The following is a 27,145-nucleotide window of genomic DNA, read 5'->3' as shown; positions in this document are numbered from 1 at the left end:
CAACCTGCATGAGTACTTAGAAAGGCTTAGGGAATTTCGAGATAAACTCTATCCAGAGATAAAAACAAAACTAGAAGAAGTATCAAGGAAGAAACTAGAGAAATTAAATATGAATAGAAATGACCCCGAAACTGTTAATGAGGGATCCATAATCTATCGCAGGGAATGTAGGAGAAATAAACTAACTCGTAGGTTTTCACGTCAGAAAGTAAAAAAGGACAATCACATTACTATCTTGACTAATAACAATAAAAAAACCCATAAAGCAAAAATTAAAAAAAGACGGAAATTTCAGGCAACTTCTTGCAACACTCGGACAGAAAATAGACTTGCAGGACCTGACCAATAGGAACGGACTTTTACCAATAAAACTTGGCGACGCACGTTTGATTACATCATACAGTGACCTAATACACATAATACGGCTAGACGAGTACAAAGAAAACATTGATAGAATAACTGACTCACTTAGGACTTTCGACAATATTACTGAACTATCGGAATCATTGAAAATTACGGGAAGCAAACTCAAGGAAGTTAATAACAAACTCTTATCCATAATACCTCGCAAACGGACAAAAAGAGGGTTGATAAACGGACTGGGTACCATCATTAAAGGAATCACTGGCAACTTGGATGCTAGCGACGCCGAGAGAATTAATAGGCAAATTGATATTATATTAGGCAATGAAAATAGTTTGAAATCGGAATTTAGTCAACAAACAAAATTGAATACACAAATGATTGAACGATTTGGAAACATAACAAAACATATTAATCAACAACAAGAAGTAATCACTAGGTACCTCAAATATTTGAACGACAATTCCCAGAACCAAATCAGAAATGATTATAAAATTTTCAAATATTCGCAATATTTGAATCAAATTAATTATAACATCGATTTACTGAATGAACATATCACAGGCATCGCTGAAGCAATTGTCCTAGCGAAACTCAATATAATCCCGAAAATGATACTAAACCCTCACGAATTAGCAGAGATAAATCATACATTTGAAAATCAGAATATCAACATTACAACAATAGAACATATTTACGAGTTATTAAGTCTACAAGCCTACTCAAATGGAACGAATATCATTTTTAACATTAGAATCCCCTTTACCCTGAGAGAATCCTACACACTCTTCCATGTTATTCCTCTACCTATCCAAGGAACAAAAATAATCCGAATGAAACCCTACCTAATCCTTAATACCGAGCATACCCAAAGTTTTGATGAAAAATGCAACCACATCGAGGGAACATTCTACTGCTACCAAACGCCAAATTGGAAGAAAGTTAGTCAGTCAAAATGTATTGCGAAAATCATCAACAACGAACCAGCCCAGTGCGAACTCCACGATCGAGATAAGGAAGTAGAAATCTTCGAAGCGGAACCCAATCACCTTATCTTCATCAATATGCCCGAAACCGTGATAAATACTACCTGCGGTCCAAACAACATCAAGATAAGAGGAACTGTTTTAATACGATTCACAAATTGCCAAATTACTGTAAACGGAATCACCTATATATCAAAATCAACAACTTTCTGGGACCAAATAAATATATATCCGACATCATTCAATCAAATAAATTTTACATCTCCCCACATAAACAAGCTACAACTGGAACAACTCGGAACTTACCAATTTACAAAAAACCCACCTGCCAATGCCCTGGTTACCTATGTAAAGCAAAAGGACTTCCTCACCATAACTACAGCATCAATCTGTGTGATAATTGTCGTCATAATATCTCTTCAAATGGTACTTCATCGAAAATCCAGCATCGTACTCACAACCCAGAGCGACCCACTTCCTGCTGCATCTTCACCTTGCGAACCGACTAGGATACAATTCCTTTGGCCATTGCATCCTACTAAGGGGGGAGGAGTTACGGCATCACCTACACCACACGTGCCCTCAACCGGGTCACCATCATAAATTATATCATTTCATTGAACTTTGCAATATAATGCTAACAGAATTAAAATCCATTGTATTTGCACCTTGCACATTCCATTGCGCAACATAATACTTGCACACGCTAAAAGTTAATTGAACCAATAAACCTTTGTAAGCAATTTATTAACTTATAAATTGTAGACGCACATTGCAATAGCTGAGTTGTAATTTGGAAGGCAGAAACTCTGCCAGAATAAAGGTCTAATTTAAAATTTTAAAATCCAATCTTTTATTTTTTTTTGGACATAGATCCCCTAGGATCTATAACTCGTGACATTATTAACGGAGCAACACCAGAAGAACCCGAAATAGAGAGAAAACCGTTGACCACCTTTGGACCTGGAAAGAAAGTGGTAGTACCGACTCTTATGACCTAACATGTTTTACTTTTATTTTTGAATATCGAAGTCAATGGCGATGGCGAAACCGATCACGGCAAGTTGACCCCGCTTTTGAACGAAACAAAGGCAAAGGGGGATGACGGTGCCAATTGATTGTTGGTTGGTTATGGCAGAATAGACTTTCTTTGTTCGGCTAATTCGCCATCGAGTCCTGATCCTGCTGATGTTTCCTCTCACCAGACGTGCGATCGACCTTGCCTTGATTCCGGAGAATTTGCAGCCCATGTGAATTCGAGATCAATTCAGCTGCGGGCCTCGAAATTTACATGTTCCTGTGGTATTTTCCGTTCACAAGCAAACTATGGGAGTTCGCCGCTACTGTCGCAACGAATGAACTCCATGTGAAGTACTCTGTACTAATCCGACCTTCAGCGATTGATCGCCATGAGCGTTGCCATCAGCAAGTAGCAAGAATGCAAACACATTCTCCCTATTATGATTAAATGTAAATCATTGTTTGCCAGTGTAACACGTCGTAGTAGTCGGAGTGACTCTTCCAAGTATAATAAATACACAGTTATTAAGGTATTATTTTGTATTTCTCTTTGGGTATATTTCGCAGCGGAATTCTTCCAGGAGAGTAACGTAGCAGTAATATACAAACGTCATTGCTCAAGCCGCTACAGATTGGTGGCCCCGTAAGTCCCTCTCTTTCAAATCGGCCTCATGGCAGTTTACGCAGTTTTGCGCCTAGTGTCGCTTCGCCACAGGTCAATTGGAATCAAATTAGGATGATCACTGCTCACTGTGAACAATCCCTTATTGCCTTTTAATTTTAGTCCCCAATTAATGATTTTTATAAATGAATAAAAATTCGTAAAGCTAGTTCCTAAGCCATGCGATGGAAATGTTGTGGAGACTTTTAGCAAAGCCCACAACCAAGCACGAGCGAAACATATCTCCGGTAGATATCACGCACAGAGCTTATGCACAGCGCAATCTACCTGATTTTTGTATAACCAATATTAACATACTTCACATATCTATCGTGCTTTAGCTATGTTCGCTTATGCAAATAACTTTCCGCTACATTTTTAGAGGGGCTGCAAATATTAAGCAAGTATACACCTCTCCACTCTCCTTCTCCTGAGGGCAATAAGTAATTGGAGTTTACTCTGTTTGTTTATAAATAAATATTTTCATATATTTATGGGATTTAAAGAAAAATGGAAATACTGTTCTCTGGTGCGATGACAGCTTGATTCAGCTGTTTCGACCTTTATTTTTCTAGGTTCATGATAGTACCTTTAAGTACGGGTACAGCGGACCACTAAGGTCTGAGTGCTTAGAGACTTTGCCTCTTTTCCTCTTCATATAGCCTGCATTATGGCCATTGAATGGTAGCTACAGATACTCAAAAATTCATGGTATTGGTGGTAGTTACAAGAAAAATCAGATTCAAAAAGAGGAATCAAGGCATGAAGATGTAATATCTGAAGGAGTTCGTCCTGAAAGATGTGAATCTGAAAATGCTGTTCGGAGAAAGAGTCCCTGCAAAGAATATAGTCAAATCTTTTTCGAGGTACGATACTTTAATTCATCGTTTTCTCCTACAACATATATTTTGGCAACTCCACAAGACAACTGTTAAGCCTGTAAGCACGTTCAAACAGTTCAACATCGTCCCGGCGCTATATTTCTGCTGGATTACGCCTGCAAATAAAACCGCGATCAATATGGATTTGAATACTTTTTTTAGTTCAATCCTACCAACAACTGGTCCCATCGATATTGTGAAAATTCCTGACATCGTCAGTTGCAACCCCGTTGCCGCAGGAAGACGTTTAATTGGGACGCAACTTGATATTACAAGGTTCAGGAAAACAGCAGTAATGGCTTTACCAATACCGATTAAAAAGCATGTGTAGAATATCACGGAGTAATTCTGCGTCTGTGCCACAATAGCACGACATGCTGCCGATATTAAAATGCCTGACATGTAAAAGGTTCGATTAGTCCAAGCCATTTGTCCGACCACCAGTGGAATTAAAAGTCGCATACAACTGTCCACTCCTGCCATCAGTGATAAAAGAGTCACAATTTGCTCCTTCGAGAAGCCGTAACCATTGAAAATGAACGCCATCAGCATCCCGAAATTCATTTCAACAAAATCAGCAACGCTTAATCCACACATCGTTATAACGAAGTTCGAATCCTTGAATAAGTCCAAATCCAAGGAAAACGCTATTCTCTGGTAAATGGAAGACTTTTCATTCCTTCTGCTTCTTCTCCCATTTTTCACAGGAGGCAGCATCCCATCTGAGTACGTTTCAGTATCTTTTAGATGCTTTTGGTCCTCCATTTCAATCGAGTGCAAGGACCTTACCTTCTCTTTACCAATATGCCAACTTACAGGTTGGAAAGTTAAGGCGCAAACAGCAGAGTTCAGTACGAACGCAGAACAAATTAGAACCGTTCCATTGACACCATAATGGTCCAAGAGTATGCTGGTGATGATGGGCATGACAAACGGTCCAAGCGATGCCAGTGTCCAAGCAATCCCATTCGCCATTCTACGCCTTTGACAGAAGTAAGTGTTGAGAACAACAACGATGGTCGACAAAAATAACCCGAAACTAGCACCTGTGAATATTTTTAGGGTTTATTTGGTTTGCTCAAAAATAAGGATAGGTTTGCATTGAACAGTGGATAATTTTGATTTTCTTCGGCGAAGGTATATGTAAAAAAATTCACGTTTTTCTCTTCTTCTTCTTCTTTTTCTTCAGCCTTTGCCCCGTTCACAAGCGGGGGTCGACTCGTCGTGATCGGTTTCGCCATTTGGCTCTATCAAATGCTTGATTTGGATGCAATCGCGAAACTTTTAAATCCCCATCCAGCATATCAAGCCACCGTTGTTTCAGCCCGCCTTTTGGTCGTTTACCATCGACTTCGATGTTCAGACCAATCTTGGTAAGTGAATTCTCGTTAGCACGAATTGCGTGACCATACCATCGAAGCCGCTTCCCTCGCAATTTTTCCACGATCGGTGCAACCCCATAACGATCGCGGATATGCTCATTTTGGATGTGATCAAACCGTGTCACGCCACTAGTCCAACGTAACATCTTCGTCTCCACTACCACAAGGCACCGCTCATTGTCTTTTATAGTCAGCCAATACTCCGAACCATAAAAAGCGGCAGGACGGACGACATTGCGGTAAATTTTAGATTTGAGACGTTCGTTGATACGTCGATCACAAAGAACACCAGTTGTGGACCGCCACCTTATCCAGGTTCCTAGATCTACTTATAGACTAACTGCAGAAACGAAGGCTCGGATCCACATGACACTAATGCCATCATTTTACAGAGATAACAAAGTTTAAAACTGCTAACGAAACCATATAATTACAAGCTCAATATACGGAGAGGCCAAACCTAATCACAGAAGAATGATCAAAGAACTACCAAACGTTGCGCTGGGACACTTCAAGAACATCACTGAAAGCACCCTTAGAACACTATCGTTCAGAATAGGAGTCACCACAAATAATAATTATCTCCAGCTTCCTTCGAAATCTCTCACTGGTATTCCTCAAGGAAGCGTCCTAGGTCCGATATTTTATATTGCTTGTCCAGCTAACATATCAACTAACGATCAGGTGATATAAAGCCAGGCCCCAAATCCGCATGCTGGTCGAAATCCGGTGAAGCCAAGGAAATTCTGTATAAAGTTTCCAGCAGACATGGGAGAATATTGGCACAAAACAACCTCTAGAGTTCAACCAAACTTGAAACAGAACGGTCAAAACTTATTTAGTACATTTAAAATGACTCGGTGCCATCCGTCATCAGCAACAACGCAATCGAGCTAGACTATTTTTCCAATCATCAATGCAGATAAGATAAAAAGACCTATTGTGAAAATCTGGATTCGTTAGAATTTAACTTCAGTTTGTCCCTTATTATTCTTTCCTCCCCAGTAACAAAAACATCGAAGCCAAAGAATGTCGCGTGATAAACCGAAGTGAAATCTCAGAGGATTTTGAGGTCCAAAGCAATGAGCAAAGCAGCGAAAGCGTCGATCAATTTGTATCGTGGTTTCTACCAACCATGGTACGAACTGCATGTCACCCAGGTCGACTGAAATCTGGATATGCAAGTCCTGATTCGAAGCCAATAGTCAGTTTCCTAGATCGGGTGCCAATGCTGACGGAAGATTCCCTACGAGGCAGTTCCACACCCTGAGTCGGCATCTCCACTAATTGTTTAGCAGGACCTTCACTGGGGTGGTATTGACTCTATCGTCGGAGAGCTGGTCCTCTGCCCTGGAATCTGCTGTGCGACGAATTACTAGAGCGGTTCGGTCAGCCTGCCTCCGATAGTGATATTGGGAGTATATCACTTTCAACGAGTATCTCCAAGCTATTCTACAGTCGGAGAACCACCTAGCCATGCTCCTGGCCAACGACGAACTTCTCAATGTGCTGCGAGCGGGGATGAGTATTCCGCTTTGGAGCGCTACTCAGACAACGTCTTAGCAGCGTAGCGCAGCTTCGTCGGGCATTTTGAGGACTGGAGTTCCTGGATAGGGAGGAGCGATGGAGGGGAAAGTTTGGAACTTCTCGGAAACCATACCCTTGACTCCATCCTGCCTTTCGTCCAACTCTCGAACCCATCGTGATCGAGGTCTCTAGTGATTCGTAATTTCCACCTTCGTGCGTCAGGGTGTTGACATCCAGTTAGACGCTATTTTGCCTACTCCACAGTGCTGGAATTTCCGGGAGCCTGGCATCGCTGGGATCTGTGTTGGCCACCCCGTAAGGTATTTCGGATTCGGCGTGCCGAACACGCGTGTGCATCAAAACAACGGTCAGAAAGGGAGCACCTTACCACAAATGGCTTCCCATCGTCAGGCTGTGTCAATTAATCCATCGACTTGTCATGTCCGTAGTTCGTCTGTATCACTAGGCGATGATTGCATTTAACGTCTGTAGTCCACTCCGTGTGCGCTCCTACTGGACTCCACATCATTTCCTTTCGTGCGACCATACGCGAACATCAGCCTTTAGGGTAAGGATGTACTGGGCTTGATGTACACCGGAGCTCCGAGGAGTTGTATATCCGCTGAACTGCCTGATTCCTGCGTGAAAAATTAGTCCCCACCCGAAAATTACACCTCACTTTAGAAATAGCAGATGGGCCTTCTAATTCCATGTTTAGGGAATTTGCAGCTGACCTGGAGTTCTAGAGCATCCCCAGTCTAAGTCAAAACTTGTATTTGGGAGTTGATTTTGTTCGCTCGTTCAATTTGGGACCTGACCTTTTTCTAACAAACGGCATTTCGTCTTCGCGGGGTTCGAGAGCTTTACATTAATGTAGGAGATGCCAAACCGAGCAACTAACGCTCACTATCCGGTATCGCTAGCTGTGGAGAAGCTTTTGTACGCGGAGGTAAATCGGTTGTTGGAAATGGGGGTCGTCGAGGTTGTTGGAGGACCACATCCTTATCCTTAAACTGGTTGCTGCTCACCTGAAGTGCGCAGGTTTGACTGTCCCCGACTTCGCAGCTGTTTTAACTCCTTTGACCAATAGCATAGCATAGCATATATAAGGGTCGCCGATTCTATTGGACCGATGATGGGCTCCCAGCGTTTCTTCAGCTGAATTTGGGATTTACTTCCGCTCCGGTGCTACATAATGCAGACGGCATAGGCGCGGTTTTCGTCCAAATTACGCCTGAAGGAGATGAAGTCCCTATTGTCTTCATGTAGTAGAAACTTAACGCTGCACAACGCAATTACAGCTCCAAAAAAAAGCTCCAAGGTATCAAGTTCACCATCAAACATCGCAAGGGGTCACAGATCATCGTTCCTGACACTCTGTCCCGCGATCATGATACTGACGAACTCGACTTAAACTCTCCCGCGTGGTCGACGGGTGTGTATAGAAAAGAACAGAGCACGCCTCGAGAGATGATCTCCAGGAAGTTTCGAGTTGGAAAATCTGTGTTCCAGGGAAATTGACGGAGGATTTGATTGAGCGATTTCATGACCACTCCATGTGTACTCATGGTTTGCTAAGACCCTACATCGTATAAAAAGCGTATATTTTTGGCCTCGTATGGCTCAATAGGTGAAGCCATATGTGAGGAGTTGTACTACGTGCAAGACCACGAAAGCGTCCAATCAGACACTTCGTCCTCCTATGGTTCCCACTCCACTCCCCACTAAGCCGTTGCATAAGTTGTTCACCGACGTTATCGGCCCGTATCCACCAAAAAAAGTCGGGAAACCCCGGAGCTATCGTCGTGCTTGATCACTTCACGAAATTAGTTTTCGTGAAGCCTATCCGGCGCTTTGTGGCTAAGGTTGTAACCCGATTTCTAGTGGATCGGATCTTTAATGTCTTTGGCACTTCTGAATCGGTATTGACGGAGAGCAGGGTACAATTTCTTTCACTTCAGTTGGTTGATAAAAAACAAAAAAACATGAAGACCTTAGCCATCAAACGGTACGGGGCAGGATCCATTGCAAAGGTAAGAAGCAAGCCATTTAACAGGTGGTCTGGGAACGCTTAGAGACGAGAATTTGGATAGGGGTATCTTGTGATTTACAGTGTTAAAGCCTTTGGCAAAGTCAGTGTAAATATCATAGTATGCACTTTTTGCCTTGAATTTAGACATTTAGCAACAAAGTTGGCAAAGTTGGGTAAGTTGGAGGCAATGGACTTACAGTTAACAGAGCCATGTTGCTCTTTCACTATGTGGTGACAAAGGTTGGCGGATAAACAGTCATTTCCAAGATTGTGGAACAGGAGGAGAGAAGGGAAATGGGACCATAATTCTTGGCAAACATGCGATCGCCTCGTAGCTAGGGTCGAAATTGGCATCAAGTTTCCAGTAAGGTTCTCGACAAAGAGATGAGTAGGGAGGGGAATGGTAGGCGATGCAAGCCGGGCTACACCCACTAGTGAGAGAGAAGAGGAGGAAGGAGAGGGAACACTGACTGAGGAAAAGTAGCGGTAGAGTAAATCACAAGATAGTTGGGAGGAATCAGATGAGGAGTCAGAGAATTTAATGGACGGAGGGGCTAGTTGGGCAGGACAGCGAGAGTGAGACCAGAAAGGTTTGAGGTTTCCACGGTTCAGGAGTCTTCAGCACTCGTTAGATATTCGTTTCTGGACTTACGAATTAAGGATTTGACCGAAGAACGTAAAGTTTTGAAAAGCTATTTTTCGCAGGGCCTGTTAACCATAAATTCTTCTTTGCGGAAATCACAGCGAAAATGTGATCCCTGCAGTAGATGCTAAGGTGCTCGTTGAAGATTCCGTTGAAAATCTACGCTGCCCTGATAACACAGTTCCTCATTGGTTGATCAGCCTCTATGAATTGTTGTAGAAAATTCAATTCAACTATCTATTCTTATTAAAATGTACCTTGAGCGGATGCTTTCCTACCAAAACTGCATGAAGCTTAACCAGCCTTAAATCTAGCTTAGGCAGTCGAAAGGTCATTGATCCAACGAAGATTCTAATGAATTGAATTCTTGAGGTACACGATGACATCATCCCCAGAACTGCCAGTAAGAATTTCTCCTATCGTTACTGGGAAGTTAAATACACCAGTCTCGCAAAACGTGGGAGGGGGGGGGGGGGGGGTGGTCCTAAGAGGTACAAGGCTATTTCAATTCATGAGGGAGGGAGGGGGGTTGGTTGTTGATAGCCTCGGAATGTAGCAATTATTAATCGCGATGATTGAGGTTCAAATCCTTCTTTTTAAGTTGAGTCTTACCCATCTTCCGCGGGAGATAATCTTGTCATGCCTGCGTCGTAGACCTTGCCATTGCCATGGTTAAAGAACTCCGCAACTAATATGCCGTGACTAGTGCACTCACCCGCCGATCTTACTTACTTCCAGTTCGATGGGCAGGTGATGGCTGGAACTTTGAAAAAGGCTACTTTAGAAATACAATGATGAGAGAGACACTAACTTGACTACCGCTGCTCTCAACGGGAAAATACATAACCAAGACGCATGCCTATATGTTGAAATCCGAAATGCTGTTGAGAGTTTCAAGGTGACTTAAAATTATGGAATTGCCATCAGAAAGGTTGGATGTAAATCTTGCCTCTAACTAGAACCTACACCGCAATGTCATTCCGACCGAATGTCTGGATCACATTAAGTACTCATCAGAAGAGCATCCGAGACTGGATCCCATTGAAAGCCAAGCACTGACATTGGCAAGTTGACTGATCGCCAGTTTGAGGAATGAATTTTGGCACCAATACGTCACATAAGAGTATACAGGAAAACATAATACTTAGATGCTTATGTGAATAAGCTACCACCAATTTCGTTATATATGAACATGGTAAAATTCACTAAATTATAGAATATACCTACCATAGAGCACTCCGAACGAAAGTGCATATTCCAAAAACGTCGACGAGTGGGCAGTGAGAAATAAGCCCCAGCTTGCTAGTATGGCAGAACCAATGCCAATTTTTCTAAATGAAAACCGTCGAAAGAGTGGTCCATTCGATAGTCCTAAAATTGAAATACAGTGAAATTCACTTCCAATAAAATAAGGCGCAAACTTTACCTACAAAAAACGAAAACGCGTTGTACAAATTCATGATGGTAGTGATTTGTGAAGCACTGAACCCTAAATTCGGCATATGGTCTTTGTATATCAAGCCGAATTGGAATATGAGCGGCATCTGTTCATAGTTGAAGTTCCATATTTGAAAAGATTAACACTTTCGTAACTTACTTGACCGAGCCCTACAGCAAGACATACGACCCACCCCCAACCACCATCGGGAGCTGGAAAATCTGACTCCATTTCTAATTCCTTCCTCGACTTTTTGCTAGCTCCTGCCTCCATTTCGAACCCAGTCTGAAAGGAATTATGAAAGTCCTTTCACTGTTTGAACCGCCAACATGTCACATTCAAGATACCTCTCCAAAGATTGGTTAATATTCCAAAAGTTATCAATCATAAACACTTTCCTCAACGTCGTATAGTAAAAGGATTCTTTCTTCCTGCCCGCCAGCACTTTCCTGAAGAAATGACACTCAAGTCATCTTGCGCTCCGATACTAATCTTGCATTAATCCGATAGAATCTACAATATCTGATATTGTATCTTAAGCTCGTTCCTCATCAGCCTGTGGTGATTGCAACTTCCGTGGACTTAATTGAAAGCACGGACGACAGAGTTGTATTTTTCACTATTTGGCCAATGGATGGAGGGATGAATAACATTAAAAATTAATTGGCTCAAATCTGCACTTTAAAAGGTTAATCGTTCTTGGTTACAACGTGCGATAAATAATACGCATCTCGTGAATTAAAAAGTACAGATTGATAAGGTGATTATGTATTTAGTCGCGTCTAGATCTGAAATGTAACTGAAAATTATTTCAAAAGTATCTTATCGCCAATATTTTCTGTATCAACCCATTGGCAAGATAATGGCAGATTTCTGAACTTTAGGACTGATATGGAAACGAAATGATTATTGATTTGTCGAAAACAGTTCAAGTTTACAATTGAATATTATATTCCATTAAGCTAATCCAATTTTTACTCAGATTAAGGGGATGTTATCATAAGTAACTTCAGAAATTTCTCAGAAACTGCCCAAAAATCTGAAAAAAAAATCAAGAGGCTCCTAGGCTGCAAAATACCCTCCATACCGATATCTGCTCAAATAGAGTTAATAATAGTATAGTACTATAATTTTTAGTAATTGACTTGATAACCCCCCTTAAGTCCATCCTAGAGTCACGAATGAATGAATGTAGACTATAACATAGAACATGATTCTACCAAGTTTGGTAGAAATGGCACTATTATTAACAAAGTTCTAATAGGTGAAAGTTGCCACTTCTGTGCAAATTCAACCCTTTGTGCCAAAGGTCACATAATATACCATATGCATATATTACGTGCTAGGTACTAATTGGACACAACCTAATTATCTATTAATTACCGCGGCAAGTCTTATTAATTTTAAGGGGCAATTGCCGGAATCTGTATTTAAAAACCGCGTCGCGTCTTCTCTCAGAATTTCTAGACTTTCCCAAGGGTCCAAGGTTGTCGTTCAGTTTGTATGCCGCAAGAGTTCAAGGTTATCGCGTTGAATGATATGGGCTTCTTCGACTATGTGCGCTGCCACTGATGACCTTATGGACGACTGTTGTTTCCGAGCGCAATTTACGGCTTCCTTGATGTACTCATTAAATCTCGTCGTTATCAGGCGTTTCGTTTGTCCTATGTATATTTTATTGCAGTCGCTGCACGTTATTCGGTAGATCCCGCTTTTTTCGTCCGCTACCAAAGGATCCTTAACGCTTCCCAGTAAACTCCGCAAGGTGGACGATCGACTCGAACCTACGATTTCCAGTTGGTACTTTTTTACCCAATTCCTGATGTTGTTAAATAGGTAGAAATATCCCCAATAACCCCATCCTTTTCTACCTCTAGTGTAAACTCGATATTATTATGAATCTTGTTTATAGAGGAGATGACCATGTCTATGTCGTCCCTTCTAACGATCGCAAATACGTCGTCTACATACCTAAACCATACTTTAGGCATTATTCCCCTCGATTCAATTTCTTCTTCTATTGATGACATGAACCTTTCGGTGAGTAACGGCGAGACGGGGTTCCCCATCGCTACTCCCGAGGTAGTTTTGTAGAATCTGTCCCGAAATGTAAAATAGTTTTCGTTCATGCAGAGCCTGACAAGGTTTGCATAGATATGAACTTTTCTTCTTCATTCCGGGCCAGATCCAAACTGGCTCAGCCACCTCTCGAGTTCGAAAATTGACTCTTTCACTGGCGTATTGGGAAACAATGCCTTCACATCGAACGGCACCATCACCTCGTCCTCACCCATCCTCTAAATGCGTTGTAGCTTCTCTATTAGTTCATGGGAGTTAGCAACTGAGTGCTTACTATTCGTCGTCCCAAGGTTCTGGCACTCATTAATCAACCACTTGGCTATGTTGTACGTCGGTGAGTTCGAGTCCGCAATGATTTCTCGCATCTCATCTCCTTCCTTGTGGATCTTCGGTTGACATCTGATTCTTGGAAGCGCAGGATTAGGCATTCGGAGTCGCCCAATATTCGGGAATACCACACTAGCTTCCTTCAACGCTCGATCGACCCTTTTGATGGATTCGGGCAGTGGGTTGTTCCTCAGTTCGAAGAAGTTTCCACTCTCCAATTTTCGAAAAACAGCCTGGTCATACTTAGTTTTTTCCATGACGACGACGTTGTTCCCCTTGTCCCCCTTGAGAAAGTACAGGGTGCGGCAGCATAACTTCCTTTTTTAAAATGCGCGCCACTCAGTTAGTTGATGTCATAGCGGAGCGCTAGTGGTCTCGTTCAAGAGGGGATACTGTAAAGTTTTGTCCCGATACGGTTCAGTCGCCATCATGCGTTGGAATAGTGAGGAGCGTGCCTTTGCCGTTGAGTTTTACTTTTCAAGCGGATGTTCGGTTATTGCAACACAGCGTGCACTTCGGAATCGCTTTAATTTAGCCCCTTTGGCTCCCGTCCCAGATCGCAAATCAATTATTACATGGGTCACTACATTCAGACAAACTGCAAGTGCGACAAAAGGAAGAACTGGAGTCCCTCGCCCCGTTAGATCACCTGAGAACATTGAAGCAGTGAGAGCGTCAATGTTGCGATCGCCATGGCGTTCTGCGCGCAAACACGCATCTGCCCTTGGACTATCCGATCGTTCTGTGAGAAGAATTCTTCGTGATGATCTTCATTTTCATCCCTATAAGATGGCGATAGTGCAGGAACTTTCAGAACGTGACTTCAATTCTCGGATGAACGCGTGTGAGCGTCTTCTTGATGTCGTTCCCGAGGGTGGTATGGGGTTTTTTGAAATCCCGTGTTTATGTGAACCGTCCAAGAACCCTACAAGATTTGAAGGCCAACATCCAAGAAGAAATTGCCAACATAACACCTGCTATGCTAACAAGAGTCATGACAAACACCAGAAATCGGTTTACGCAATGTATGGAGAATGGGGCACGTCACCTAACAGATTTGATCTTCAAAACAATGTAAATAAAAACTTTAGACATGTACCTAAATTATAAACAATAAATAAATATTTTCCGATGCATACAATAGTTTTTATTGAGTTTTGAAAAAAGGAAGTTATGCTGCCGCACCCTGTATAGCGGTTTATCACGAAGTTCACGTATCGTTTTTAAATCGCGTTTACAAATCTTTAACGGCGCGTTATTCCGAATAATTTTAGTTAGACCCGAACGAATTTCATCCTTGTCCAAGTTGCTCCCGAAATATATATATACAAAACATAGTAAAATTGTAGTTTGGAGTAAGCTACTGGTCTATCAATTTTAGACTTAACTACAAACAGAAGGCAATATCTAACATTTTATTCACATCTGTTTGCTTGATGACGTTTTGCTCAATATGTTCTCCTTTTATTTAGATCTCCAAATTTAATCAACTTGAATGAAAACGTCCATCAAAAATGCGATAAGTTCAACGATTTGTATTTATGATTATTATTTTAGTTTCAGATAAAATACGAAATCAAATCTTTTGGTTATTTTATTAGGTTGTTGCACATGAAGTGGCCGATTTGGCAATTAAGTGAAGTTAGTTACGATTTTGCTGTATCAAACCACCACCAGTTGGTGCTGTTGGTGTCAGATAATGAACTATAAAGCTTCCTACATTTAATCAAGGAGTCATTTCAGTGTTGACCATCGTTGTGATAACAGTGAATAAAGAGGAAAAAAAATAGAAAAGAGCCAAGAATGTATACTTTTTCTGTATGCCTTCAAACTCGGTCATAAAGCAACGGAGGCGACCAGCGCATTTGAAGCTGATACGGTACACAAACGAACCTCACGGCGATGGTTCGAAAAATGCCAGTCAAGCGACGTAAGCCTTGAAAGTGAGCCACGTGGACATCCAGGACCATCGATTGACAACGACGAGCTGCGTTTGCTAGTCGAATCCGACACACGTCAGTATGTGAGAGATATTGCAGAGAAACAGGGCGTACACTATTCGACAGTTTTCCGACACTTGCAATAACTTGGAAAGGTGAAAAAGCTCGACAAATGGGTTCCGCATGCCCTTACGGAGCAAAACATGACGCTTTGAATGAAAATTTGCAGTTCTTTACTCTCCCGCAACAGAAGCGATCCCTTTTTGCACAGAATAGTGACATGAGATGAAAAGTGGATATTATACGACAATCGTCGCCGATCAGCACAATGGCAGATGCTCATGAGCCACCGAAGCATATGCCGAAACCGAACCTCTATTCGAAAAAGGTAATGGTGACTGTTTGGTGGTCTACAGCTGGAGTTATCCACTATTCTCTTTTGGCACCTGGAGAAACAATAAATGCACCGAAATACTGTGCCCAACTCGAGGGAATGCACCAAAAATTGAGATTAGTCAACAGAGATGGTGTGGTACTGCTCCACGACAATGCACGACCTCATGTATTCAGAACAACGGTTCAAAAGTTGAACGAATTGCAGTATGAGATTCTGCCTCATCCACCATATTCACCGGACTTTTCGCCAACCGACTACCACTTTTTTAAGCATTTTTTGGCAAAGTAACAATTAAGGAATGAAGAGGTCATCAAAATTACCTTCGACGAGTTTGTCAACCCCCGAAAATTGGATTTCTACGAAATTGGCATACATTCTCTTGTATCTCGCTGGGAAAAGTGTTTTGAATCGACTGGCACCTAATTTGATTAATTAAATAAATTTTTGTAAGCTTTATAGTCATTTCAAATTTTAGTACCAAACCGGCCATTTTATGTGCAAGAACCTAATACAATAGACTTAAAATGAACATTTCCTGTTAAATTAAAACGACCTGCCCAGTCGGTGGTTCGCAAATTAATAATTATACTCATCTACAGAACTTGTCCGGAGAATCGAAAACGGCATAAAATTCAGGTTGTTACCGAGCCATACCAATTGGATAGCTTGTAGTCTGAAGTAACCTGATAGCCTCAGTAAGTAACTCTAACCTTACGGTGCCGTTGGGACCTGTGTAATGACAGACCTCTTAGCACTTACGCTGGTCAAAACTAAATCAGTGCAAATTTTGACAAACACAGAGGGAATGGGCAAGAAGGACTCAATATCACACACAAACACTGATAAATAGGACACAACGTCGAAAAGGTGTGGAGACAAATACCAGCGTCAGTCCGACGCAAAGATCCCAAACTGACGAAGAATAAATATTAGAAGACAGAGATTTGTGAAAGTTCGTCTAAGATAGAAACAGTTTTCTGTAAAACAAAACCTTATTCAAACCTGTTCACTGTCTGTCCGTCTGTCACACCTATCATCTCAGAAACAACCACCTCTGTTGATACAAAATTTGGTAGAAAAGCGGGGGCTGTGAATCCCCTTGCATGCAGTGAGTAACATAGTTGCACGTTAAGTATAAGGGGGGGAGGGTCCCCATATGGGCAAATTGTTTTTCACCGAATAAGGCCAAATGAGGTATCGATTGGTACTTTCCGAAGCCGATATTAGTTCTGGCATTGGTGGCAAAGGGAGGAGTGCGAGGGTTCCAAAAGAGTCAGTTACTTGAAAGATCCATTCTCAGAAACTACCCAACCCAAATATCTGAAAAGAAATACGGTGGTCCGTGTATATGGTATCTAGTCCTTAAAATACTCTCCATACAGGTACCTGTTTAAATAAAGTTACAAATAGTAATTATCCTATTTTTTACATATACATATATTTTAGAAGTTGGCTGGGAACCCCCCTTTAGTTTATCCTAGAATCATCATTTTGCAGTAATATATGGTATACTATGGAGCATGATACTACCAAATTTGATGGAAATTACACTGTTACTAACAAAGTTAACATTTGCGCACGCTCCTCGACAGCGGTAGCGAGGGTCCTCAGACTGCTCACTTTCTCCAACTTGAGCGGAAGTTCCAACGATATAAACTAGATATTCGGGCCTAAGTGAAGTACGGTGGTGGGATTCTGGAGAGTACTCGTGTAACTCTTGCCACACTTAGGGCAATGTGCTTTCATACTCTGGAAAGCCAAGTGGAAGCAGACGCGAATCCGGTGTCGGGTTGCATCTGACGGCTACCTCAAGGTGTTTCTCTTGGCATGGGAGCCAGTTTCTGACAGCTTCCCAGTTCTGTGTTCTTGGTTCGACTCCCAGCTGTCATGGATGTCTGTGTTCATCTTGTGTTTGTCTCGTTGCTATGAGCTTACCACTTGCACAACGTTAAGTGTGATAATAGTGAAATTGAAGCACAATCTGACTGACTTTCCAAAGCTGATGTTTATTGTCTCTTCTTACAAAAAATATATTGCCAACTCCATAGGACAACTGTCACGCATGTTAACACATTCAAAGAATGCAACAAGACTGTAGTGCTGCATTTGTCCTTGATTATGACTGAAAGGAAGACCAAAACTTAGTCTCTGTCAGATATTCTTTTTATTTCACCATACCAACAAGTGGTCCTCCAGTAACCGCAAAAATCCCGGTCATCGTCATTTGTATCCCCGTTGCTGCTGGAAGGCGCTTAATTGTCACACAACTTGGAGTAACGAGGTTCAAAAAGACAGTAATCACCGCTTTTCCAAACCCAATCAAAAATGATGTGTAAAATACAACCGAGTATTTTTTGGAATATGCTAAGATAGCCCGGCCTATTGCCATTATTACAACGCCCATCAGGTAGCAGCTTCGGTTTTTCCACCCCAGTTTCTCAACAAGTATTGGGACTAACAGCCTCATGCAACAATCCATCAAAGCTATCAGCGTTAAAAGGGTAACGATTTCAGCCCCCGTAAAACCGATTTTGTCCAAAACAGAAGGCATTAAAATATTAAAATTCATTTCTGCGAAATCGGCGATACTTAAGCCAAAGATGGTTATTACGTAGTTAAAATCCTTAAACAGATCCAGGTCAAAATTGCGCGCTATCCTTCTCAAGATCGAGGTCCTTTTGGATATTTCTTCCTTCAAAGGTTTCGAATGCGCTGACAAAACTTGCGAGCTAGATTCAATACCCTGTGCGTCTACAGGCTCGGAGACTTCCGGACTCTTAGTCCTCGGGTTGCAATATGTTTTGAGCTTCTCCCTCGTAATATGCCAGCTAACAGGCTGAAAGCTCAGGGCGCATACAGCTGAGTTTATTGAAATTGCAGAAAGAACTAGAACTGTTCCCTTTACTCCAAACCGTGCCAATAGTAGGTTGGTAACATAGGGCATGATGAAGGGTCCTATTGATGCCAAAGCCCAAGAAACTCCATTCGCCAAACGTCGCTTGCGAAAAAAATATGTGTTCAAGATAATGGTGCCCGTGGTTAAGGAAAGCCCAATACTAGCACCTGACAAATAGTTGAAAAGTTAAGGTCTCCGCAAAGATTACTGAGAAATCCATTGATTACCGAAAAGAACGCCAAAGCCAAGCATATAGGCTGGAAAGGATTTCGACAGCGCTGTAAGAAATAGAGCAAAACTAACTAGCATTGCGGAGCCAACTCCAACCGTCCTAAATGAAAACATTCGGAACAAAGGACCACTGATGACCGCTGAAAGTGAGATCATGAACTTTATGTCATACCAAAGTGAACGCTTCCCTCACCTACTAAGTAAGATAAGGCGTTACTCGTATTGATGATGGCCCCAATCTGGGCGGAAGTTAACCCCAAATGCTCCAGGTGATCTTTGTATATCAAGTCGAATTGTTGCATGGCTGGTAAGATTGTTATCTACTCAAAATTAGACCCTAATTCGTTAATTTTTTTTGAAATCTTAAAATGGATAACCTCACTTGGGAGATCCCGACCGCAAAACAAACTATCCACCCCCAGCCGCCATCAGGGGCATCTTCATCGGCGCTGGATCCTTGGCCCATTTCCGTGTTACTCATGGTTTCAGCTTCCATTTTCAACTTAAGTAGACAATCTAAAATAGAAAAGAAAGTCAACTGCTTCTGTCAAATATTTTAGTGGTTCAATATTTGCTTTTGATTAGGAACACCCAGGACCTTGACATTAAATTGTCAAAGAAAGCTTATGTTAATGTAAAAACCTAATTCGTTATTGAACAATTTTGATTCGGAATTATTGGCCAAGAAGATAGCCACGTTTTGACAAGCTAAATAAGCTAACGATACCCAAAAGTTGGCAATCAGCAAGTGAAATGTCATTTCTGTGAATTGTGGGAGGGACATGCTCCTACTTAGTTTCAACCTCAGCGCTCGGGGACTTCCTGCAGTTGTTTTTTTATTATAGTAAAGAAAAGGAAGGCTCTTGCAGGGTCAAGTTTCTTTTTTACATTGCCTATAGCCATGACATTCGCCCTTACAATCTCCCGCAACCTTTCATCCTTCTTAATAGTTCAACTGTTTGCATTCGGACATAAAAGTTATCGTGGACCCTTTTTCTTATATTTCAATGCTTTCCATAATAGTATGCAGTTCAATACATTTTGCCTAGCGGAGGCTATGGAGCTACGGTTTATTAGGCCTTGCTTTTCCATACGAGGGCCCCTCAGAATGCCCGCTTTTTCCAACCCACGTGTCTCTCTCAGTGTTAAAACGTTACTGACAACTACCCCGAGGCACATTGTCTTGACCTGAGTGACAGTTTCTGACAGATTTCTACCAAGGGAGATTTCCAATACAGTGAAAAAGAGTACCTTATATGAGCAATTACACTCAATTCACGAGAGGCTTTCCAAAGGTGACATTGTGATAATGATGGGTGCCCTGAATGCCGAGGTCGGTTCTGACAACACCTCGCTCGGAGATGAGAGAGCACCTCTTTAGGAACAGTAAGGACAATGGTGGGAGGTTTGGGGATTTCTGCAGTTTCCACTGCCTCGGCATCGGTGGCACATTATTCATGCGGAAAGCTTCCCATAAGGTCAGTTGGGTATCAGCCTGGAAAGGGATCACCATTTGATGGTCACTTACCTTGATTTACGTATTGCGTCCGCAATTTCTCACAAGGCTGCACAGACTTCAAGTCCAACACCGACCGCTCATCTGATCTAGCAGTCGCTCGACAGTGTGATAGCTGTCTTCCCAACTGGGCCACCGATACCCTGAATACCCCACCTGAGAATATTGATGAATATTGGGCCTTTATCAAAATCGCGCTTTTCTTGGGTGCCACGCAAGTTGCCGCCACGCCTCGAAGGGCTGTTATAAAATCTAGCCGACTGGGAAATCATGGAAGCAGGTCGATGAACGAAAGGGATTGGAGGCTCTACTGACCGCTGAAAGTGGTGGCAGGTGTAGCGCACTGTAATCCCCATACCATGTGAAATCCCGAGAAGTTAAAGTTTTTTTTCGCCTGGACAAAACGCAATGATTTCGAAAATGTATACCGCATCACGAAAAAACTTGCATGTGGTCGAAATTTTTTCAATAGTCCAATAAAGGACGTCAAGGATCGACACTCCTTCCACGATGAAAAGCAGGTGAGAAGCTGAAGACAACACTTTACCAAAATTCTCAGTCATACCACATCCGATGGAGTTCATCCTCTTGTGGACGAAATAAGGTAGGTAGTCACCGTAACGTGCAGATACTTGGCTCTCCGTAGAGTTATTTATAGCTGCACCTGCAGTTTCGGCAGTCTTGGCAATCCGAGGCCTTTCCCATAAGATGAAAAAAGGCAATGGTCGTCATGCTTCCATAGAACAGTACCTGTTTTGAGTGTGACATTTCAAGGATGTCAGCGTGCTCCCTGGGGTTGCAAAGATAATAACTGACAAGATACCGGAGTGCATGAAAGAACATCTCGAAAGCTTGACCTTCGCTTCACCGATTTGGAGAAAGCTAGGGTCCTTTCAATACTTCGATCCCTGACTTGCCAACATACAAAAATTCATGTGTCCTTTTAGCCGGTGCGCAGGCCGGTAACGTATCCTGGGAATCTACAAACAGGTGATTCGGGCAAGACTACCGAGAGATCAGCACACGAGCCAAAACTGAAAAATGAAATTAAAAAAATAAGAGCTCGACCGCGCTTATGGAGCCATAAAACTTCGGACCCAAATGCCACAATTGAAAATGAAGATTCAAGACGGATTGAATGCTGAATCGATGCTTCTCCTGCCTCGGATGTATTGTGAGGCACGGCCTTCGCGGTACCTCCTTGCTTGGCATCCTCAGACCATTCTATTGGATGATGCCCCCTAGATATGGAGGTTTCGCGAAGTTAGAGAGGAATAGGAAGGAGGAAATCCTCAAGTCAAAAAGAGATTTAGTTAAAATTCAAAATAATGGGGGTTTATTATATGAACTAAAAAAAATTAAATAGCAGCGACACGATCCCGGCCACCATCAGGGAACGTGTTCGACTTGAGGTCATCACGGCAAATAGTGACCAAGAGTCGGTGCGGGCAGACGCGGTGTCACCAACATCACCACGACGCTCTGCAGGCAACAGTTTTAGTACTCGCCGAAGTACTGTCCTTCACCGCCTGGCAGATGTCTCCGCTGAGGTTCAGGACAAATTCCAAAGAGCGTGTATAGAATTCTTGGAAATGGACCCTTTGCATAGACCAGACCAGGATCTATACATCTCCAACAACTCCGAGAATTCTATCTCAAATCAACGATTGCATCTCGGCTGTGTACTGATATGTCGATACTGAAAATCCAATCACCAATCCAATGTGCATTGTGGTGCAGGTACGGCTGTCAGATTGCACGATCAGAAGATTCGCTTCCGCGTTATTGGTTTGAGTGATCGAAAATTCGTCTGGAACATCGGTGGGACTCACTAAGGCATGACATTGCGAGATTGACTTAAATCAGCACTGGCAGTGCCAGCAGACAGGTAGGGAACAAAGCGCTAAGGGTTTGCTGGAACTATGCCATCCCCAGTGAAACAAATTCTTGACACAGTAAAGTAGAAATTTTCTGTCATATGCAGTCCCTTACGACGACATGACGAAAGTCATTCCAGACGTGTCCAGAATACAACATATGCGAGGAATCAGCAGAGATTTTTCAGATCACCCAACGAATCCTAACAGAGCGTCCAGACAGTGAAGTTTTCGATGACGGAAGCGAAGGAATATTGGGGTGGGCTTTGGGGGTTACCCGACCAGCATGCTGTGCTGATCACCGCCGGAGCACCGCCATGCCACCACGGTTCGCATGAATTTCGCGGATGTTACCGAAGAGGAAGTTCGACTAGGGATAAATAACGCGAAGAGCTGGAGGGGCCTAGGTCTGGATGGAGTGCAGAACTTCTGGTATAAAAAGTTCACCAGTATACATGGTCGGATGGCACATAGCATAAATGAGGTCCTGAGTCGGACGGAGAAATTTCCACCCTTTCTCACTACGGGGATTACCTACCTTATCCCCGAAAAGGGCACGGTGCAGGTCCCCGCAGACACAAGACGGATTGCTTGCTTACCAACCTTCTACAAATTCATAACGTCCCTCATTAGTGAAAGGGTCAATGCGCACCTCGAGACCAACAACGTTCTGCCCGAGGAGCAGAAGGGCTGCCGAGTTGGGTCAAGGGGTTGCAAAGAGCGACCCATTATCGACTCGCTAGTTGTAGGACAAGCAACCAGAGGCCAAAGAAACCTCTTTAGTGGCTATATCAATTATGCCAAGACTTTCGACAGCGTCCCGCATACTTGGCTGATCGATCATCATCACACCTGTATCGCCGATCCGAAACTAATAAAGTTTTTTGGTGACAGTCATGGAAGGGTGGCACATCACTTTATCAATGCCTTCATCTGAGGGTGTCAATACCTCAGAGCCTATCCATATACGGAGGGGCATCGTCCAGGGGAATTCTTTGAGTCACCTTTGGTTTTGCATGGCACTGAACCTCCTTTCATGGCTACTGAATGATGCAAGAGGGCATGGTTTGACAATCAAATATGGCTTACGTGTTAAGTGCGAACTGGCGTGACGGCACAACATCATCGCTAAGTCGACTCGCTGCACGCTTATTTTTACAGCTAACAGCAGGCGAGTTTCTTGCATGCGGCTGTCTGTAAGGCAGCTTGGAGGCTCACTTAACTTGAAGGATCGATCTTTCAATCCGAAGTCAGACCAAAAGCGGATCAATGAATGGAAGTCGAAATCAATGCACGGTAGACAGTAATTCACTGCATGTGTTGGGGTACACAGTTCACACCTCAGAAAAAGTGCTTGTGACTGACAAACAGAAATTTCAATAGTGTACGAGGAAAAATTCCTGCAAACTGCAAACAAAATACCAGAAAACAGGGCTCTGACTCGGACAATATCCCCAACAAAGCCCTTAAGGCAGCAGTGAATATAGCGCCAAATATTTTTGCCCAAGTGTTTACCGCGTGACTTAAGGAAGAAAGCCGCTCTTGAAATGCTGTGCAGTGAGGCTTAACGTGAAGAATGGCTTCATTTCCGCAAGATGGAGCAAAACACTACTAATTAAATTGGGAGGACAGCGGTATCTGGTTCACATCATTGCCGACTTTTTAATCGATCATTGCGGTATTGAAGGAAACGATAACTTGGATAACTTAGCACTCCCTCAACGATTACCTACCTTGTCGTGGTGAGGGAGCTCAGTAAGAAAGATCTTCCGGGAAACGGAAGTTGACACCTGAAGCCTGAGTCTAGGCTCAGATTCTCCACTTACTCGAGTGGGAACCAATCTAATTGGGACCCAGTCCTTAACGGACGAACCGAAGCAGGCCCCTTCTGTTAGCACTCCTGACCCCAGGGTCCAACCGGCGCCACCTGCTGAGGTTAAAGTCTTTCCCATGGATAAGCACCTGCCCACGGACAGCAAACAGCCTTCGAGCAAACCGCCTTCGAGCAAACCACCTCCGGGCAAACCGCCTCCGGACAAATCAAAACCCAAGGGCTGCGCCAAGGTTGACGGGGAAGAATCATTCGGGGCACCTGCGACTAAGGGGAAACCGAAATGACAGCGGTCCTCGGGCGATCCTAACTCTTCGACACAAATGGCAGGAAAGAGGGCTCGACCGACAACGGCTAGGCCATTATTTGCAGCCAAGGCTATCGAAGCCGATGAATGGGTCTTGTATGACGGCTCGAATCCATCCGGTTTCGATACTGAGCAGTGGGAACAGTTTAAGCTTAGGAGGAAACTCCTCCTAGCTATATGCACTGCATCATCGCAACGCATTAAGCTTTGCTTTGAGTCGGCAGGTGTATAGCATAAAATGTTACGGCTGAACTTGACAAACATCAGGTAGCTTTGATGCCGACCGGTCATATGGTTTCCAGATTTGCCTTTGAAAAAACATACACTGTTATAATTACCGAAAAAGAACAATGGTCGACAAATGGCCATGAGTCTTTTCATATTACAGTCTTAATAATCTCCACCGACGGGTCAGTTATGGAGGGCGGATCGGGCGCAGGGGTGTTCCCGGGGAATCCGATTATAGAACTGGTCCGACCCTTCGGAAAAATGGCGATCATATTCCAGGCGGAGATATATGCTATTTCATTGGCAGCACAAAAATGTCTGCGATAAAAATGGAAAGGTCGCACCATTGGAATCTATCCCGAAAATCAGGCGGCATTATTAGCACTAAACAGCAACAACATATCAAGCGAGTTGGGGTGAAGTTGTCATCAGGTGCTGCTGAAACTTGGCTGAAACTTCCTGATGTAAGTGCCGGGGAACTCTAACATCGTTGGTAATGAGAAGGCTGACAGACTGGCTCGCCGAGGGTCTAGATCCACAATGGTAGGGCCAGAACCAGCTTTTGAAATCCGGCCATCCACTGTCAAGTCTACTTTTAAGGGTGAAATTGTAAGGATTCACGAAGCCGAGTGGAGAAATTTCAACTCTTGCCGACAGGCGAAAATCCTTGTGAAAGAGCCTGGGGTCACCAGAGCGACATTTTTGTTGTCTCTTAAGAAGTGGGACATGAAAACCCTAGTAAGGCTATATGGAAAAGATTAGAGTGGATTTCGACTATGTGCAGCCAATGTGAGGAGGAGGAGGAGGAGACGGCCCTGGACTTTCTATGCAGCTGCCCGGCCTCCTCAGATCTTAAAAGAAGACACCTTGGCAAGGTTTTCTTCAATAAAGAATCTGCACACTCTCTGCCTCTGAAGAATGTTCTCAGATTCGCTAAAGCCTGCGAACGTCGTAGGCGGGAAGCGGGATAGTACAACGGGCCTAGCAATGGCCTGACTGCTCGGAGTTGCGGCTTCCCCCAGTAAACTAAGCTAACTAAACTAACTAACTGGGTGCCTTAGCAAAACTGGGCTCAATTTCTCCCATGCCCAATTTGCAGTCATCAATGGATTCAGCAACCTTGGCTAATTGTGCTGTCAAAAACTGGGAACAAACTTCCCATAATATTGCTAAGCACACAAAAGAAAACAAAACACCAAACTTTTCCCGGTAACACCAAATAAACTTACTAAAAAATTAAGCCTGTCAAAAAGCAGAAAGACTTGCAGGAATATTGTAGGCAGTCTGACTAGCCATTATTCACAAGCTAGTCATATATTCAGAATAAGAATTCTTCAAGATGGTACGTATCCATCCTGTAATAAAGAAGCGGGATCCATGGAACATTTTTTGTGTGAGAGCCTGGCCTATAGACGCATCAGACATGAGATTTTTTGGTGCTGATGGGCTACAACTGCAGAGTGCATCCAGTGACGGAATTCCTGCAATACATAAACGACTCCGGAATATTCAGTAAGAGAACTCGGGCCGAGTTCAATGGGTCGCTAAGATCTCAGTGCTCAGAGGCTTTCTTTTTTCCCGGAGGATGGGGGACATATGGCCCAAGGCTACCACAGTGAGTTGTACACATTATACGACGGGATAGAAGCAGTCATTACTGTTAAGATTCGCAAACTCGATTGGACTGAGGCCATGGATGCCAGAAGAATTCCCTAGCGCCTCCTGAATGTCGAGGAGGAAGGTTAACCATCACCTGAAAAACCCCGAAACAGGTAAAAGGACTCAGTGAATATTTTCAGTAGTCTCCATGTCGCTCGAACGGAAAGAGGTGCGACAGACACTTTAGGGGACCAAGGGCCGACGTCATATTGTGACGCCATAGAAGCACAATATTCTTCAATTCGTCTATTATCAAAAGAATTATCGTAGCGAACTTTTGTTTCCCTACTTGGGTTTGGATCCACTTGAAACAATTGTACTACGCAGGCCGATCGTCGCAACTTCGGGGTAGAAATGGTAATGGACATTTGCCATTACTAGAATTAGGTCCACCTTTTTACCAGATCATCATCATCTTCAACGGCGCAACAACCGGTATCCGGTCTAGGCCTGCCTTAATAAGGAACTCCAGACATCCCCATTTTACGCCAAGGTCCACCAATTCGGTATCCCTAAAAGCTGTCTGGCATCCTGACCTACGCCATCGCTCCATCTCAGACAGGGTCTACCTCGTCTTCTTTTCCTACCATAGATATTGCCCTTGTGGACTTTCCGGGCTGGATCATCCTCATCCATACGGATTAAGTGACCCGCCCACTGTAACCTATTGAGCCGGATTTGATCCACAACTTGACGGTCATGGTATCGCTCACCGATTTCGTCGTTATGTAGACTACGGAAGCGTAAATCCTCATGGAGGTTGCCAAAAATTCTTCAGAGGATTCTTCTTCTCTCGAAAGCGGCCAAGAGTTCGTACTTTTTCTTGCTGAGAACCCAAGTCTCCGAGGAATACATGAGGACTGGCAAGATCATGTTTACCAGATGTCATCTGTTAAGGCTATCTACCACCCCAAAAAGTGTTAC

The 27,145-nt window shown here is 43.2% G+C and overlaps 2 protein-coding genes across 3 annotated transcripts; both read right to left on the bottom strand.

The window, feature by feature from the left end:
* Window positions 1–3,911: 3,911 nt before the first annotated feature.
* On the bottom strand, window positions 3,912–11,714 carry LOC119656932 (monocarboxylate transporter 2-like). Its single transcript, XM_038063626.1, has 6 exons — window positions 11,281–11,714; window positions 11,093–11,218; window positions 10,922–11,039; window positions 10,723–10,866; window positions 4,085–4,957; window positions 3,912–4,027 (listed from the first exon to the last, which is right to left on the bottom strand). Exons 2-6 carry the CDS (start codon window positions 11,204–11,206, stop codon window positions 3,912–3,914), a joined length of 1,365 nt encoding a protein of 454 aa, XP_037919554.1. The 5' UTR covers window positions 11,207–11,218; window positions 11,281–11,714.
* A 5,948-nt stretch (window positions 11,715–17,662) lies between these two features.
* LOC119657557 (monocarboxylate transporter 9-like) lies at window positions 17,663–19,550 on the bottom strand. 2 transcript variants are annotated; one of them, XM_038064514.1, is made up of 6 exons: window positions 19,379–19,550; window positions 19,186–19,319; window positions 18,997–19,123; window positions 18,800–18,943; window positions 17,855–18,739; window positions 17,663–17,798 (listed from the first exon to the last, which is right to left on the bottom strand). In XM_038064514.1, the coding sequence occupies exons 1-6, from the start codon at window positions 19,407–19,409 to the stop codon at window positions 17,683–17,685; spliced, it is 1,437 nt and encodes a 478-aa protein (XP_037920442.1). In that variant the 5' UTR covers window positions 19,410–19,550; the 3' UTR covers window positions 17,663–17,682. The 2 variants fall into 2 exon arrangements, with proteins under 2 accessions (XP_037920442.1, XP_037920443.1); XM_038064515.1 differs by having other exon boundaries at window positions 19,402–19,550.
* Window positions 19,551–27,145: the final 7,595 nt, after the last annotated feature.

Source organism: Hermetia illucens, chromosome 5 (genome assembly GCF_905115235.1).
Source record: "Hermetia illucens chromosome 5, iHerIll2.2.curated.20191125, whole genome shotgun sequence".
In the NCBI taxonomy this organism is placed as follows: domain Eukaryota; kingdom Metazoa; phylum Arthropoda; class Insecta; order Diptera; family Stratiomyidae; genus Hermetia; species Hermetia illucens.
Note: the sequence above shows the minus strand (reverse complement) of the source record. Positions and strands in the feature narration are given on the sequence as shown.